The 15374-nt window shown below is 41.0% G+C and overlaps 2 protein-coding genes across 3 annotated transcripts in view; both read right to left on the minus strand.

Moving 5' to 3' along the window:
• PTPRN2 (protein tyrosine phosphatase receptor type N2) overlaps window positions 1-9582 on the minus strand; it is a 636316-nt gene extending 626734 nt beyond the window's left edge. Inside the window, exon 1 of the mRNA XM_053934893.1 lies at window positions 9453-9582. Coding sequence (XP_053790868.1) covers window positions 9453-9582 — 130 coding nt within the window. The remainder of the gene's footprint in view (window positions 1-9452) is intronic.
• NCAPG2 (non-SMC condensin II complex subunit G2) overlaps window positions 1-15374 on the minus strand; it is a 219928-nt gene that overhangs the window by 152239 nt on the left and 52315 nt on the right. The window lies entirely within an intron of this gene.

Consider the following 15374-nt stretch of genomic DNA (forward strand, 5'->3'; position numbering starts at 1 on the left):
TATTTTTCTGCAGCTCTTACAATGGATAGCATCAGTTAACTTTGGGTTTTCTTTCAAAATTTCAGTTTTAATTCTTGTCACATTCTGAATATATAATTTTTATTGCTACTTTTTGTCCTTGGAATTTATCCCGTGCATCTAACATATGTTGGTAAACTGTAATTATGAGCTGACCTAGTTAACTAAAATAAATTTCCAGGTAGGTAGTACTAACAAGAATATTTTAACAACTTTAAAATTGAGGTAAGAAAAATTTGCAGAACCTGACCCCAGTTTTCAGGAGGAATAAAAAAAAGGAGCAAAATAAAACAAGCACAGCCAAACTGATACTTCTTAAATACAGACCAAACAAAAATCAAAATTTAATGAATACTCTGCACTGAAAAATATTTGGGGTGGAGTTATGTTTGTCAAATGTGTCACTACCTCCAAGGTGACCTACCTAAATGCTTGATGATATTTAGCTTGGTATCTTGTTTTCATTAATATTCAGCTATCTCCAAACAGATTAATTCCCAAATTTCCTTTTCCCCTCCTTTTTTCTTCCTTTAGGATGTTAAAGTAAGAACTTGGACAGTCACCAGTGAGTACAGCCATCTCCAACACATGGAAGGAGTTGCATCATCCACAGATTAATTTCATGAAGATAAGAGCCAGTGTTTACCTGAGGAGCTGGGCTGGAAGGTGTGGCCAGGTCTCAGAAGAGGTTTGGTGGAAGATTTTGCCAGTTTGACTAAGGCACTGACTGACTACATACGGAGACTACTGAGCTTTGCTGAAATCTAGAACAGGAAGGAGGATTTCATAATAGCTCACTGAAGGTATTTGATAGTTAACATCTATCACATCAGATATCAAATAAAGATGAAACGTAAGTATTTTATATATAAAGTATTCCACACTACAAATTAAAATTATAACAAACAAATTTTCCAAGAGAAAATACAATGTATACAATATGTACAATAATGTATACATTCTTAAAAGAAATAGAATAGACATTCACATTATTTGATGGTGATTTATCCACATTAATCAAGGCCTATAATTGATGCTATGTTTTAAATTCAGCACTAAAATGCAAATACAATGTAATGTCTGACTTATAAATCTACTCTCTTAGAGGGGCCAGGATAATAGGAGACTATCTTTTACACAGACACAAGTCAAGATTTCATGCCTTTGAGACCTTAAGAGAAATAGTGGCATAAACTAATCCTACCCTCAAAACCCGTGTCCCTGTTGCCATGTCATGGACACCAGCACTAATACCAGCACTGGTTTCACTGCTTGCGAGCAAGGCTGTGGTTTAAGTCCATTTTTTTTTATTTCATCCAATCCAATACCCTTTACAAAAGCAAGATCAACAGTCACTGTCAGGAATAGCATAAAATTTTGTTACTGCCATTCTGTACTGCAAAGCTGCAGACTGGTAGTAGTTGAAAAAAACACAGACAAACACACAAACACACAAACTCTTCCTCAGGCCTGAAGATCAGGCGTGACCTTCCAGGGGAAGTAAAAGTTGTTGCCTGAACCAACTGCTCTGAGCTTAACTGAATTGTATCAACCAACTAAAAAGTTGTAGAGAAAAGACAACTTCTGCTCTTGGTGCAGAGCAGAATAGTAAGAAGATAAAATGATATAATAGCATTACCCCTTTTAGGGCAGCAACACACAGACAGGTAATTTTATCCTGCAGAATAATGTGAGCAGAAGATTTCTGTGCACCAGAAATTCAAAACACCTCATTCAGCATCCATGACTGATTTTCATAAGGTACCTTGTAGAATATGTTGAGGTTCAAACTTGAGAGATCAAAGATTACTTGGAAAGAAGAAGTAAAAAAGGGGGCTTACATGTATCTGGATATTTCCTGAGGTTTGCTGGACTTGTTAAGTTCATTGCAATACACAGTGTGTGTTTGTTCCCCACTGCATTATTTTCTATGAGGACATCTGGAAGTATGTGACATTTTGGGAGACACAACTATCCCTACACACATTACATTGTTCTTGCTGGCTGTGATTTCAAGCTTATGTAACCATCGTTGCATGCTGCTAAGCTATGACTGAAAGAAGAGACCTTACACCCACTACAACCAGCTGTACTTCCCATAAAACTTCTAGTTACTCATTTTACATGTAAAAAAAAGCTTGTTTAATCAATATGTTGCTTGGAAGCAAAATAGATAGCACTGTAAGCACTAACTCTCCATCCAGAGAGACTGTATATCAACAAACTGGGCTTGGTACCATTTGCTGAAACAAACTATAGGGGGAAAAACCACAGTAACATGTGGTCATTTACTAACCTACTTCTCAAGAAATTCCTTCTCAAAAAGAATAAAATCTATAAAGTTAAGTTCCTCTAATCTTCAGAAATAAAACTCCCTAACTGTTGGATAACTACAGCTGTTCTGAATGGCAAACTCTTACTGGGAAAGCAGGAATGTATTGACACTGTGGAATGGTTGAGGGAGATATAGAACCCTTCCACCACCTCACAAATAAAGGCCCTAAAACTCACATAAGAAAGCTCATTAATGTTCATGCTCTCCCTTGACTGTCCATAACTCATGTCTTCATGCTCCCCTTCCTTCAGCCCTCTAATACCAGACACCCCTGCCTTTTTCTCTGTCTTGTCTGCAGAGCTCCTGCACATTTACCTGCTTTTTTTCCCTTTGCTTGCTCATTCTGTTATGCCCATTTCTCGTCCCTGTCATTTGGAGGTCCCCTTGACTTGTTTGCAATTACCAGAGGCTGATTTTCTCAGAGAAAATTCTTTCAAGTATTACAATTATCCATGAGCCAACTCACTTCAGTCCCTTATGTGACAAACCTGCTTGACTACTCACAGAACCTCCCTAAACAGCTCACTGGCAAGACCTATAGATCTCAGAAAGGTTTTGAAGAAATGTAGCTGGTGAGCCTCAAGCAACCTAAATTTAGTTTAAGCTACTTCATTAGTCTCACCTAGTGGGGAAAGACAGGTGGATCACTCTCCAAATGTGTTTAGCTCTCCCCAAGTTTAACCTGAGCACCTGATTTTTGAAGAGCTGAAATGCAGTACCTACCATGTAGATATTTACAGATACTTGCCCTAGCCTGGGAAATGTATTTAAGATAATACTAAGTGGAAAGCAATAGCTGCACTCAGGGAGACATTTATCTGACCTGTGTTAGATATGTGCAGTTGGGTAAAATTAATTTAAATTTATAAATTAGAAATAGTTTAGAAGGAGCCTAGAGTGATTAGCTCAATTAATTACATTTAGTCAGATGATTCCCAACCCTTACATGAAGAGAAATAAATCCTTTCTATTCCCAGAACAGTTTCTCATAGTGTATATGTATTTCTCGACTCCACTTTTTGCCACAGCTTTGGTCTGAAAGAATGAGTTAATAGTTTTATTTTGCAAATCTCTTATCCTTCTAGTCACCTTCCTTCATTTTCTCATGCCTCAAACTTATACATTGAACATCTCAGGTTTGCTGCTGCAATGACTGTTTCTTCCAAGAGAAAAGGTAACTCCATTTAATCTTAAATTTACATCTTTACAGAGCATATATAACTCACTAATCTCCATTTCTGATCTCCTATTCTAAAGATTTAATTTCTCATTCTGTCATTTAAACATCCACATTCCAACATGCTTCTCTCTATTCCTTGGCTTCTCTTCTGCTTGCTTCCCTTCTTCATCTGCATCTTCACCTGCTTGCTCCTCATTTGCAAATATAAAACTGTTTGACCAACAACAACATTACTCTCTGCCTTCCTAGATTATTAATAATGACCATGCTGAGCCCAAGCAAACGCACATCCAGCTCAGCACTTCTGTGATGGAAGCTAGCAGTGAACTTGCCTCCTGGAGACTTTCCATCCTCTGCCAAAATTATGACCAAAACCAAATCAATCTTTCCTCCACTTACTGAATTTCCTCCCAAATCGGCCTGTGTTGCCTAAACACCAACACAGGTTTTAGCAAGACAGTAGATACACTGATTTTTTAAGAAATCAGAGATTTCTTAAAAATCTCTGCAGAGATTTTAGCTAAGTTTTAGGCCACATTGTCAGTGGGATGAGACCAAAATATGTATCATTCTCAGGCAGCTGGAAAATACACTGCCTTTTGATTTGCACAAGTCTCCTTACGGATTTGGACGCATATGAATGATGGCAACCACCTACAACTGAGCTCATGTTCTTATGCTCTCTTTCCAGGCAGTGGAAATCTGTCTGACACAGGGGACCTCAGCTCCTCTTCTCAATGAGCTCAGCACCCCCAGGGACTGCAGCTGCACTTTCCTCTCCGTGGCAGTCTCAGCACAGTGCTGTCTATAACCCACACTGCTCACAGTCACAAAGTACACAGGCCACTGCCTGTCTATCAGCAGTGTGTCAACATGGCCTGCCCTGGGCTGTGCCAGCAGAGCTGCCCAAATGTTCCGGGATCTAAGCGCCAGGAGGAAGGCAATTCCCCCCCAGAAGGCTGACTGACGTCATGGCACTATGGTGGTGTGCTGTGGGGAGGTTTAGAAGGGCTGGGGCACACCCAGGTAGGAAGCAGAGACAAGATTATCTTGCCAAAAACTACTCCGTTTTCTCTTAATCAATAAGACAAACAAGGACACAAAAAAACCTCCCAGGAAATCCCATCCTATGAGCAACCTTAAGAGCAACTAGCTTCCTTTGACTGATAGAGAAATAATTCACTTCCTGTGCACTTGCAACTTTGAACACAAACAAGTTACAGTAAAAAAAGCTATTGCAGAACAGTCATGGCATGATGCCAATAATATTAATGCATGTTCTTACCTGCAATTCAGTGGAACTGACAGATAGACATGCTTTGATATCAATCTACCTTAAAGCTGCTTTTTAATGTAACTGATAACTTAAGAAACATTTCTAGGATATGCAAAAGTATTTTTGATGAAGGGAAGAATCCAGTTTCCTTCACGGAATCCTTCACATTCTGAGCACACAGCCTTGTCTTAGTTAAATAATTTTGCTGTTATTTTTATTTTCTAGTATTATATCATAAATTATACTCTACCATCAATAATTACATCAAATAAAGACATTATTAAAAAAACAGAGTGCTTATGAGAAGTTCCAAATGAATGCAACCGGAAAGTCAGGCAATTTTTTTTTTATACTGAACAGATGGTAAAACTCTAATTCCCCTACTTTCTCAGCCAGTCTGCTGCAAGCCCCACACCAGAACTTTGGCCCAAATGCTACTGAAGTCAATGGGAAGGTTGACATTTACTTCAGTGAGCTTCAGCTCAATTGCTGCAAGAAGCAAAACTTGTGTCCTCATGGATCTTCAAATCAGTGAACAATGATGGCTGAGAACAACAGCTATGGTAGTTTTGTTAAGGTAACATCCATCCAACAAGAACTAAGCCAAGATACATGTTTTTAATTCTTTGCCATTCCTCATGCAGCAGCCATAGATGAAAGCTCTCTGTCACTGCCTCCTTTGGATAGCGTTCAAAACACTGAATGAAATGCAAAAAATCTAAATATTTTTTTTTTTCATCTGTCCTACTCTTTATTTCACTCTCTTGCAATTTAAGAATCAACACTGGAGAAATGCTTTTCACCAATAGTAACTGAAGTCCCTGCTGTTGCAGTTTCTTAATTCTGATCAACTTTAGCCACTTGCAACTCCTAACCCATGTCTAAAATATTTTTTCAGTGGTTAAATATGCACACTGTATAGTAAAGTTCTCTATCTCACTTCTGAAAGTACTAAACTTAACATGCAACATTTTTTAAGTCTTTGAGTAAAGTTTGTATCCTCAATTAAATTTAAATCCTAGAGAAATGTAAGACATTGTCTTTGCTCACTGTATGTATCAGGAACTCACAGCTAAAGGTTTAGGAGTATGTTTCATATTTATAAGCTGAAATGTGACTTGTCTTTTTGTTAGCAAGTTAAAAACTAAATTCTCACTCATTTGACAGACAAAAATTCTGCCTGTGGTTAGTTAATACAACTCTGAAGAAACTTTTACACAGTGTATGGAACAAATCTACGCAGAATGTGGAACAAATGTTTCTGGAAATTTCCACAGCATATCAATGTACTCATTTAAGAGGAAAAATGCATACTGAAAAATGGGATTGCACACAGCACAAAAGATCAAATTATATTGCAAAATCATATTCACTGAAGGTTATAAGCATCATTTTACACATTAAAGGTCAATGTGAAGGCACTGCAGCAAGCACATTTACTCTTTTCTGAAACACAGGAGGACAACTTCTGCTATAAGCTACCGGTGTTTTAGTACTAATGAAAGAACGTGATTAAGAATGTTCACAACTTACTTTGTTATCGAGTTCTACATCTCACCCAGCCTATCTAAAATGAAAATAAAGTACCACTGCAACTTTCTGAATCAATTAGTCTACTTAAAAGGCTGTACAATGAAAACATTTCAGTAGTTGGAGCTGCAGTTTTTATTGAAGGTACTGCTTAGTGTTATGACCATCAACAGAAGAATGGAATAACCCAAACTTTTGGAACTGAGCAAACATGATCACGATGTATTTTTCCACAGATGATTAATTTGTAAAACACTTAAAAATAAGTTCCGTAATCATAAATGAACTGTGTCTTATAAATGAATAAAGATTTCTTTAGAATATTAAGCTCCCAACCCCAGTGTTTCATTAAAGACTAATGAATACTACTACTATGTACTCAGCTGAATTTTTTTCTGTGAAAAAGAGAAGAATCTCTCTCCTGGCCTAGACTTAGGCATGAAAAAGAGAGAGGGAAAAGACTTTACTTGTCCTTATTTGTTCACGTTTACAATGCTACTATAAATCATCACAGAATGATGAATAATGAAAGGTAAATGTCAAGAAATGGAAGAATATGTGCTTCTGTTGGTAATTGCACCTTAACAAAACATCTCACCACAGGAAGAATCTACGAAGCTTCATGAATTATAGAGGCAGAAGAAGCAGGAGTCCAAATTGTGTATCTCAGTTAACTCCAACTTTAACTCTTCTAATTTTTTAAATAAATTTGTAATTATGTTGCAAAATAAAGGTCAACATTTAAAGATGCTCACTATACTGGAAAGTGAAGACAAAAGTTGACCACAAAAAAGAGGGAAAGAATGAAATTGGATTAATCCATTCCATGAAATGGTAAAGGTCATGAACTTCTGCTTCCCAAACAACTTTTAGGAAGAGTTCCTGAAATAATGGGGGAAAAAACAAAATAAAAATATATTTCTATAATTACTTTGCTTTTAAAGCAGTCTTCAGCACATATTCTAGAGGTCTCATAATGCATCTATCTGTCTTCATTTTCAATTAAAGAAGATGGGACTGCACACAAGAAGAAACCAAATTAGTATCTTTCACCTATAACTACAAATAATCCCAAAACTCAGACACCTTGTACAATTGCAGTTACTTCCCCTGATTGTGTCTAAAAATTGTACTCCAAAATTGAACAGAATCTACAATAACAAATAGTTTGAACTCAAGATTAATGAGATCTGAAACACTGGTCAATAAAAGAAATAAAGGAACTCTAATGGAAGAGACAGGCTAAAACTGTTTCACTTTGAGCAGTGCAAACATTTTCCTGCATCTTGTCAAACACAATCAATTCCTTCCCATCTTTCACAGAGATCCCTGACATCTCAGTGATGTCCCTATCCCAGCAAGAAGTAGGGAGGCTCAGCCCGTCTTGCTGCCGTTGAAATGCCTCCAAATTATACCTCCAGAGCAGTGGATTCACTGTGTGAAATCAAGGCTGCTCTTCCCCCAGTCCCTTCCATGCAAGGACAGCCTTAACTGGCAGGCAGGGATCCTTGCCGAGGCAGGAGCACAGGGAAGCTGGAGGGAAGTAACAAACACACACATTGTTTCTGTGTTTCAGCTACAACAAACTGAAAAAGCGCTCTGTGACCCAAACTGATTTGCAGTTTTTGTACAGAGGGAGAGAATCAAAATCTGACTATTTGAAAGCACAGTGCAGGCTACTGCATTATTAGAGGTAAAAATTACAGCTATTACTTGCAATATTTTTATGCAAGCTTTCTCTTCAGCAGATTAGGAGAAACAGTCTATATCTATAGCAACCAGGAGAGAGATGGATAAATCCAGTCCAAGCCATTTCTCCTTAAAACCTTGCATCACTACCTTCACTATAGCAAGCATAATAGTTCATTTTTATTGCCACTTGGCTGAAGCCTCATTATAAACATGGTCAGCTGATTTTAATTTCTTCTTAATAAATAGAATGTACATGAGGGAAACTGCAGCAGTATTCCTCTGGAAGGCTTTTTTTATTTCTTAAAGGAATTTAATTTTTTTGTCTTAGAAAAAGATTTCTTAGGGATAGTTTGTTTAGCTTTCACTCTGATCTCCATAACCATCCTAGGTAGATATTAAAATGTGAAAAAATACAAAATTCTCCTAGTCATAATATTCTTGACTTAAAGTGAGGTTTGGGAAGATACGGTGAGATGACTATATTAATAGATATTAATATTAATAGACAATTCAGGTGAGCATACACGGCTGAATGTCTCAATGCAAGGAAAGAACTGCCAGGGAGAGTGTCACAGGAGAACTGCATTGATTCGAAACAGACAGAGTTTGTTTTCAGGATCCCTTCATGCCGGTGTGGGTCACTTCCCAGGTGGGGATGTTTAGTGCAGATGGTACCTTCTAAATGAAGAAGGGGTCGGTCAACAATGTCTCAACAGAACGCGGCTGTTTAATGGTCCGCACCGGGGATTTTCTGACAGCTCTGAAAGAGCCTTAACCCGCAGCCAGAGCTGACTTCCACCTCCAGCAGCACGAGTTGGAGGGGGGACTCCACCAGAGGCTGCATCTGGGGGATTGTGGCCCGGAGATTTCCTGTCTCCTTGAAATATACGGGCAGTTCAGTGGGCTGAATCCAGCAAACCGGGAGAAGGGTTAAATATGTGCAGGGTGGAAGCATTTTCGGGGACTCGCCACTGGCGCACCTCGATTTTAGGGGCCTCGTGAGCCCTGGCGGAAGTTTTCAGCATGCGGGGAGAGCGGGTGAGAGCCGCCAGCAGAGGGGTCCCCCGAGACGGGACACGCCGCTGGGGCAGGAGGTGCGAGGGGCCGCGAGCGGGTCCTGACAGACCAGGGACGGGCACGGGCAGCGGGAGGCGGTGCGGAGGCACCGGCGGACGGGGCCGCTTATCCGGAGCCGGCGGTGAGGGACAGAGGACGGAGCTCCGGAGCCGGCGGTGAGGGACGGGCGGACGGAGCCGCTTATCCGGAGCCGGTGGAGAAGGACGGGCGGACGGGCCCCTCCGCGGCCGCCGTGCGGGCGCGGCCGCGGGGCCCTGCCGAGCTGCCCGCGGGGAAGCTCCCGGGCAGCAGCGCGGGGTGCGCTCCCCGCCAGCCCCGCGCCCCCCGGCCCCGGCCCCACTCACCGATCCGCGCCTCGGCGGCGGCCCCCGCGGACGGCGGCTGGATGCGCGGGGCGGCGGCGAGCACCTGAGGCGGCGGCGGCAGCAGCAGCAGCAGCAGCAGCGGAAGGACGGAGCCGAGCGTCCCCATCATGCCTGGCCCATCGCATGCCCCGCTCCCCTGCCCGCCGCCGCCAGCCTTCACTCCATGCCGCCCTCCCGCCCTGTGCCTCCCGCGGCCGCTCCCCGGCTCCGGCAGCCGCAGCAGATTCAACACCCAGGACAGCGACCAGCGCCGCCCGCCCCCGGCCCCGCCCCGGCCCGCCCGGCAGCCGTGATGGGGGGAGCGCTCCCCGCTGCCCGCTCCGCCCTGCCCGCCCCGCCGGGACCGCGGGGAAGCGCTGGGGCTGCCCCGGGCAAGGGCAGCGCTGGGGCTCCCCCGGCCACCTCGCCCTCACCGGCCCTGGCGGAGACCGGGATCCTGCCCGCCTCCGCCGGCAGCCCCCGTAAAGATGGCTGGGCATGGGAAGGGAGTTAATGTGCTTGTTTCACACACCTGTACGGGGGGACAATGGGGCCATGAACTGAAACACAAGAAGTTTCACCTCAGCAAGAGGGAGAACTTCTTTGCGTTGAGGGTGTCAGAGCACTGGAATAAGCTGCCCACGGAGGTCATGGAGTCTCCCTCTCTGGAGATATTCCAAACCCTCCAGGACATGTTCCTGTGTCACCTGCTCCGGGTGACTCTGCTTTGGCAAGGAGGTCGGACAAGGTGATCTCCAGATGTCCCTTCCAACCCTAAAAATTCTGGGATTCTGTGAAACCAGTCCACCCTATCAAAGTTTTGTCCTGAAACATGTGCCAGCTGAGTGGATCCTCCCTCTGGTCTCCTCAGCAGCTGTTTGTGTATAAATGCTTTCTCCACAGAAAATTACTAGCTATTCCAAAGGATTTAAAGAGCCTTCAGGTAAACACCTCTGTGAGTTTGCCTGGGAGACATACACACGTGTGACATGTTCATCCTACCCCTCCTGTTCCCAAATCACTCTGTGCAAGTGGGAGCATCAGTCCAGGCTGCAAGGAGGGTTAGGGAGTCTCAAGCTCATGGAGTCCCTCCTGGTTCACAGGCTCTCCTTTTCTCACAAATTCACTGTAGCAATACTCAGCCTTTAACGGAGCAGTCACAGCCACCAAGGTGACACAGCATAGGTGCCATGTCTCCATTCAGGGGAATGTGGTTTTGGCCAGGACAGCCAGCTCCATGCCATACTTTATGATGTTGGTCCCAGCCCCCTCTGTCACCTAAACATCTACTTTATTCCTCCCTGAAGTTTAAGATTCCTACGACCTTCTTCATCCTTCAGGTAAACAGCTCTAACTATACCCTGAACATGCTTCATCTCTGGCTTTAACCAGACTGAGACATGCTCAAGGTATTTAAAAAGAGCAAAAATTTTAGTACATGAAGTGCCTTTGCCTTAGAGCTGAAAAGCAAATAACAAAAGTCCACAGAAGATACTAACCCAGGAAGAGCAGAGACCTTCCTCCTTGCTCACTTCCAAGGCTTGGGGCAGGGGAGCTGGGTGGGAGCTCATGGGGAGAACAAGGGGCACTTACAGACAGCTGCTGCCAACTCTTGTCCTCTCAGTTTTGCTCTGTGGGAAAACCATGAACCTCTGTGCTGGAAAAAAAACCTCATTGCTTCTAGAACTGGTGCAAAGTCACCTCCTTTCCTTTGTGGTTAAGGTTGGTGACTCAAATGCAAAAAAGGGCAATACTTGATTCAGAAAACAGAAATTTCAAAAAAATGCATTGATACTGGATGGTCTTTTCGAACATTTCTGCTCTTGAGGTCTGTTACATGACTGTTTATGTCTTGCAGAACAGTGGTTTCACTAAGCCAAAAGTCCCTTTACCTCAGAAAAATCAATTTTGACGACACTGAGAGAAATCTGAGCACTAAAAAAGGAGAAACAAAAAAGGAGGGAAAAGCATTCTGTGGAAAGGACAAGATGAGAAATGAAAGTGCTGAAACATAAATTAGTATATTCTCATGGGTTATGCAAACCATCTGGCTTTAAAAGCTAGTAGTGGGAACAAGGAAAAAGGTCATCAGAATTAGCAGAGAACTGCAAAACAACTGAAGGTAAGAAAGCAGCAAATGGCAGGCACAGCGAGAGAACAAGTTGCACGTCAAAATACAAAATAGCAGTGATATTACTGGGAATCGGTGCAGCTCTGCAAGGAATGATTTGCATAGTTCCTGTGAATTTATGATCAAATACTATGCAGATTTTAAAAGGAAATTAAAATTCTCATAGCCACTTCATGCAGAGGATTAGCAAAATAACGACATTTGTTCAAAAGCATTTGAACCAATGTGAAAAATCAGGACAAGAAAGGGCATTCACTGAGGACAGGAAGAAATCCTTGAATATACAAATCCAGTAAAAACAGGAGTCAGGTGTCAAGGAAAGAGTAAAGAGTCAATCAGTAGGTGAATTAGGCATTTGGAGATAACTCAAGTAGCAATTCTCAGGACTGGGGAGTGCAAGGCATTCCCAGCCTGGCTGTATTTTACAGTTTTGTAGTAGGCTTCACCTAACAAAGATACACAGATCTGTCTTAAAGCCCCAGGAGCAGACAGATTGAAGTAATGTGTATTAGGTATAATGAATTTTGTTAATGAAGTGTAAAAACTGCAAGGCTTGAGTCTGTGTGCAAATTAGATGAAAAACAGTATCACAGTGTAAATAACGTGTCACATGCATCTTCCTTGCTTGTTCACAGTCATTTTATCAAGACAATTTTCAGTGCCAAGGTTTTCAATAGTTCATATAATAAATTAAGCATCCATGTTTAGGTCTACCAACCTTGTGAAGTTGTTTTGACTGTGGTTTTTCTTATCATGTTTTCAAATAAGTTTCTGAACTATGGAAAAAGAAATCCTAAAGTGTTCAAGTCATTTGTGAAAATTTCTAGAAAGACTAGAGAAATTACTCCATTCCTGAAGTCAGGGATGTTGTGGGGCTCAAACAGAACTGTAGGACTTGATAGTTTTGTAAGAACTGTATCAGCAAATTATTTCTGTAAGGGCATATTTAAATCTTTTTGGTAAGGGATTCTAAAGATATTGAATGGTAGGGTAGAATATCAGCTCTCCCTTGCTAGTGTGTCTGGAGGTGAGTGTGATGCTTCATGAAAGAATGACATTGGGAATTACAGAACTGAAAAATTCAGCCCAGTGAAATCCAGTCCAACAAATTGAGGTTTAGCATGTCCTTAATTGCTGGAGCTAAGTCTTTCTGTGATGCCCATTTAGATGTGAAAAACATGCTAGGCAAAGTAAAAGGAGAGCTGGATAATCTATATGATTTTATGCATGTGAAAGATTTACATCCTTATCCATGGCAACCACAGCTGAACAGGAGTTTTTCAAGGGAACACTTTTCTGTTTGAAAATGCTGTGTTGTCTGACTAAGGTTTTTCATGAGAAATACACTCGTTTTAATCAAAAATCCACTAGCAAGGGCTAGAATAAGAGATCCAGAGGGGACCAGAAATGATCCCCGGATGGCTAATATAGCCCAGTAGCCAGGACACCTGTGTGGCCTGGTATTTTAAAGGTTCAAATTTTTGCTCTGGTTGATTCAAAGACATGAACTAACCACTGGAGATTTAGGTCAGCCTCTTTCAATTTCACTGGGTCATTCAAGATTATATTAAAAGCAAATGTCCATGCTAGAAAAGACCTTGTAGGTAGTAGTTTAGCATGGGAGAGGCAAGAAGTTCATTATAGGATTTATTTTGTTGTTTTATTACTGTTTAGAATGAAATATTAGGAGTAGTGAATTAATCAGCTGGGAATTCAGTTAATGGTAGAATTTTTTAGAGATGTAAGAACAAAAAGTGCCAAAATTTCACAAACCAGACATTGATTGGGTGTAAAAAAGAAACACAGGATTCAGTCAGAGTAGAACATTGCCAGAGAATAAGTTAGGCATAAAGATACACAAAGGGAAAATACTCTTAATACTTATCGACTTGTAAATAATTGTGATATTAATAGAAATACAAGAATTTAAATAATACAGGATAGTTAGAGGCTAAGTATTAGAACTTACCACACAAAGGTAACATCTGAGTTTTACTGTGTACTTAGTTACTGAGCTGGTCTTTGAAAGCCTTTGCAGGTCTGTTTTCTAATTTCAAATAGGAATTATATTTATAAGCATAGGTACACCTGTGTGATTGTAGAAATTGAATATTTTTACTGGATGGAAGTACATGTTTCATCCAAGGATCATGAAGCTATTTGTCAGTTTATCCAAGTATAAAGAAGAGCCTGAACAAAAGGTCAGTCCCAGCTATGCTAAATACACTCTACCTGCACAGACAAACAAGCCCTTAGAGAAAAAAAAGAAAAAAAAAAAAAAAAAAAAACATTAAAATTACCTTCTTCATTTTCTTTCTTCCTCTCATCCTCCTGTCCCCTCCACCCTCCCCTCCCCAAATCAAGACTTCTGAGCACGTTAATTGCAGATCATTTGTCCTGCTAATGGTCCCAAAGTCCACAGGGGAACAATACCTATCAGGCAGTTTATCTCTCAGATTCAGTAACCTAGATATCTTGGCAGAGCTTTAAGATGTATTGGGGGGTTAAGGGTGAAAGAGGAGAGAAAGAGATAGAGAGGCTTGTGCTGTATCTGCGCCCAGAAAAGACAGAATTTGTACTGCTTCATTATTTCCTTGTTCTGGCTTGAGAGGAGATAGGTAAAATATTCAAAGCCTGTAGATGTATCTACAGACACTGAGGGAGATTTTGAAGTCTCTGATGCACGTGTGACATTCACCACACCTTTCTGAGGGCAGAAAGAGCAGCAGTGACCCTCCTGCACCTTGTGTGTCATTTGAGGACTTCTTTCACAAGACAGTGAGGCCACAAAACTCATCTCCAGAGCCACATCTTGGGGTGCCATGGTTATAAGAGGAGCAGCACCAATTGCCACTTTGCAGGTTGTTGGTGTGAGCAGTCATACACTCTGCTCTGGCAGCTGACATGCACCGGGCACTCTTCAGGGTGATCTTGCAGAGACACTCAAACAGTGACTGCAGAACTGTTCACACGTTCATATTATGGCATATTTCAGTTACATTTAGTCACTATTGTTGATAAAAAGTTTAAAGTCACAAGATTTATATTCAAATTATATGAAGGGGGGTATTGCAGAAGCTGTAATAGCCCTTGATATTAAAAATATCAAGCAAGTTTAATAGAAATTTTGTACTATGCACTTAACCAGTAACTTCTTTTACTCATGTACTTGAAAAAGTACAGGTGTGGTTATATAGCTTTGTGTATTTGATCCTTTCAGTAAAAGAAAATGTATAACTTATTCCATGTACACATTTTTTAAAATATAGAATTTAAATAGTTAATACTTTAAAGCAATTAAGAAGGAAAGACTTTACTCTGCAATAGTTATAAACACTATGTCTAAAAAGCCATCCAGTGCCTGAGACAGTAAGAGTGTTTAAAGCATGAGAAGCTCTACAGAAGCCGGGATTACTGAGACCTAAAGTCATACCACTCTCTCCTTAGCAGTACAAATACTCACTTAAATCTCAGTTTGGTGGTTGTATTCTGAATTCAGGGACAAAGTTTTAGGACAAAGAAAAAGGAAGTTCCTAAAGGGAAAAGTCTTTAATTGGTGTGAAAATGTATAGTCCAAGGTCATATCAGCAGTGATTGTGGTCTTTTTCAATTGTTGAATAATTCATAGTGTAATTAAAAGTATTTGAGAGGATTTTAGCATTTGATACAGAAATTACCAATTTTCAGTATTTTTTATTTAATGTCTATAAAACTAGCAGAGCCTTAGAATTTTTTAAATGAATTCTTACTGAATACAGTTTAGCATGAAAATAAATATTTGCAGGGTCTAG

This window comes from Vidua chalybeata, chromosome 1 (genome assembly GCF_026979565.1).
Source record: "Vidua chalybeata isolate OUT-0048 chromosome 1, bVidCha1 merged haplotype, whole genome shotgun sequence".
Lineage (NCBI taxonomy): Eukaryota > Metazoa > Chordata > Aves > Passeriformes > Viduidae > Vidua > Vidua chalybeata.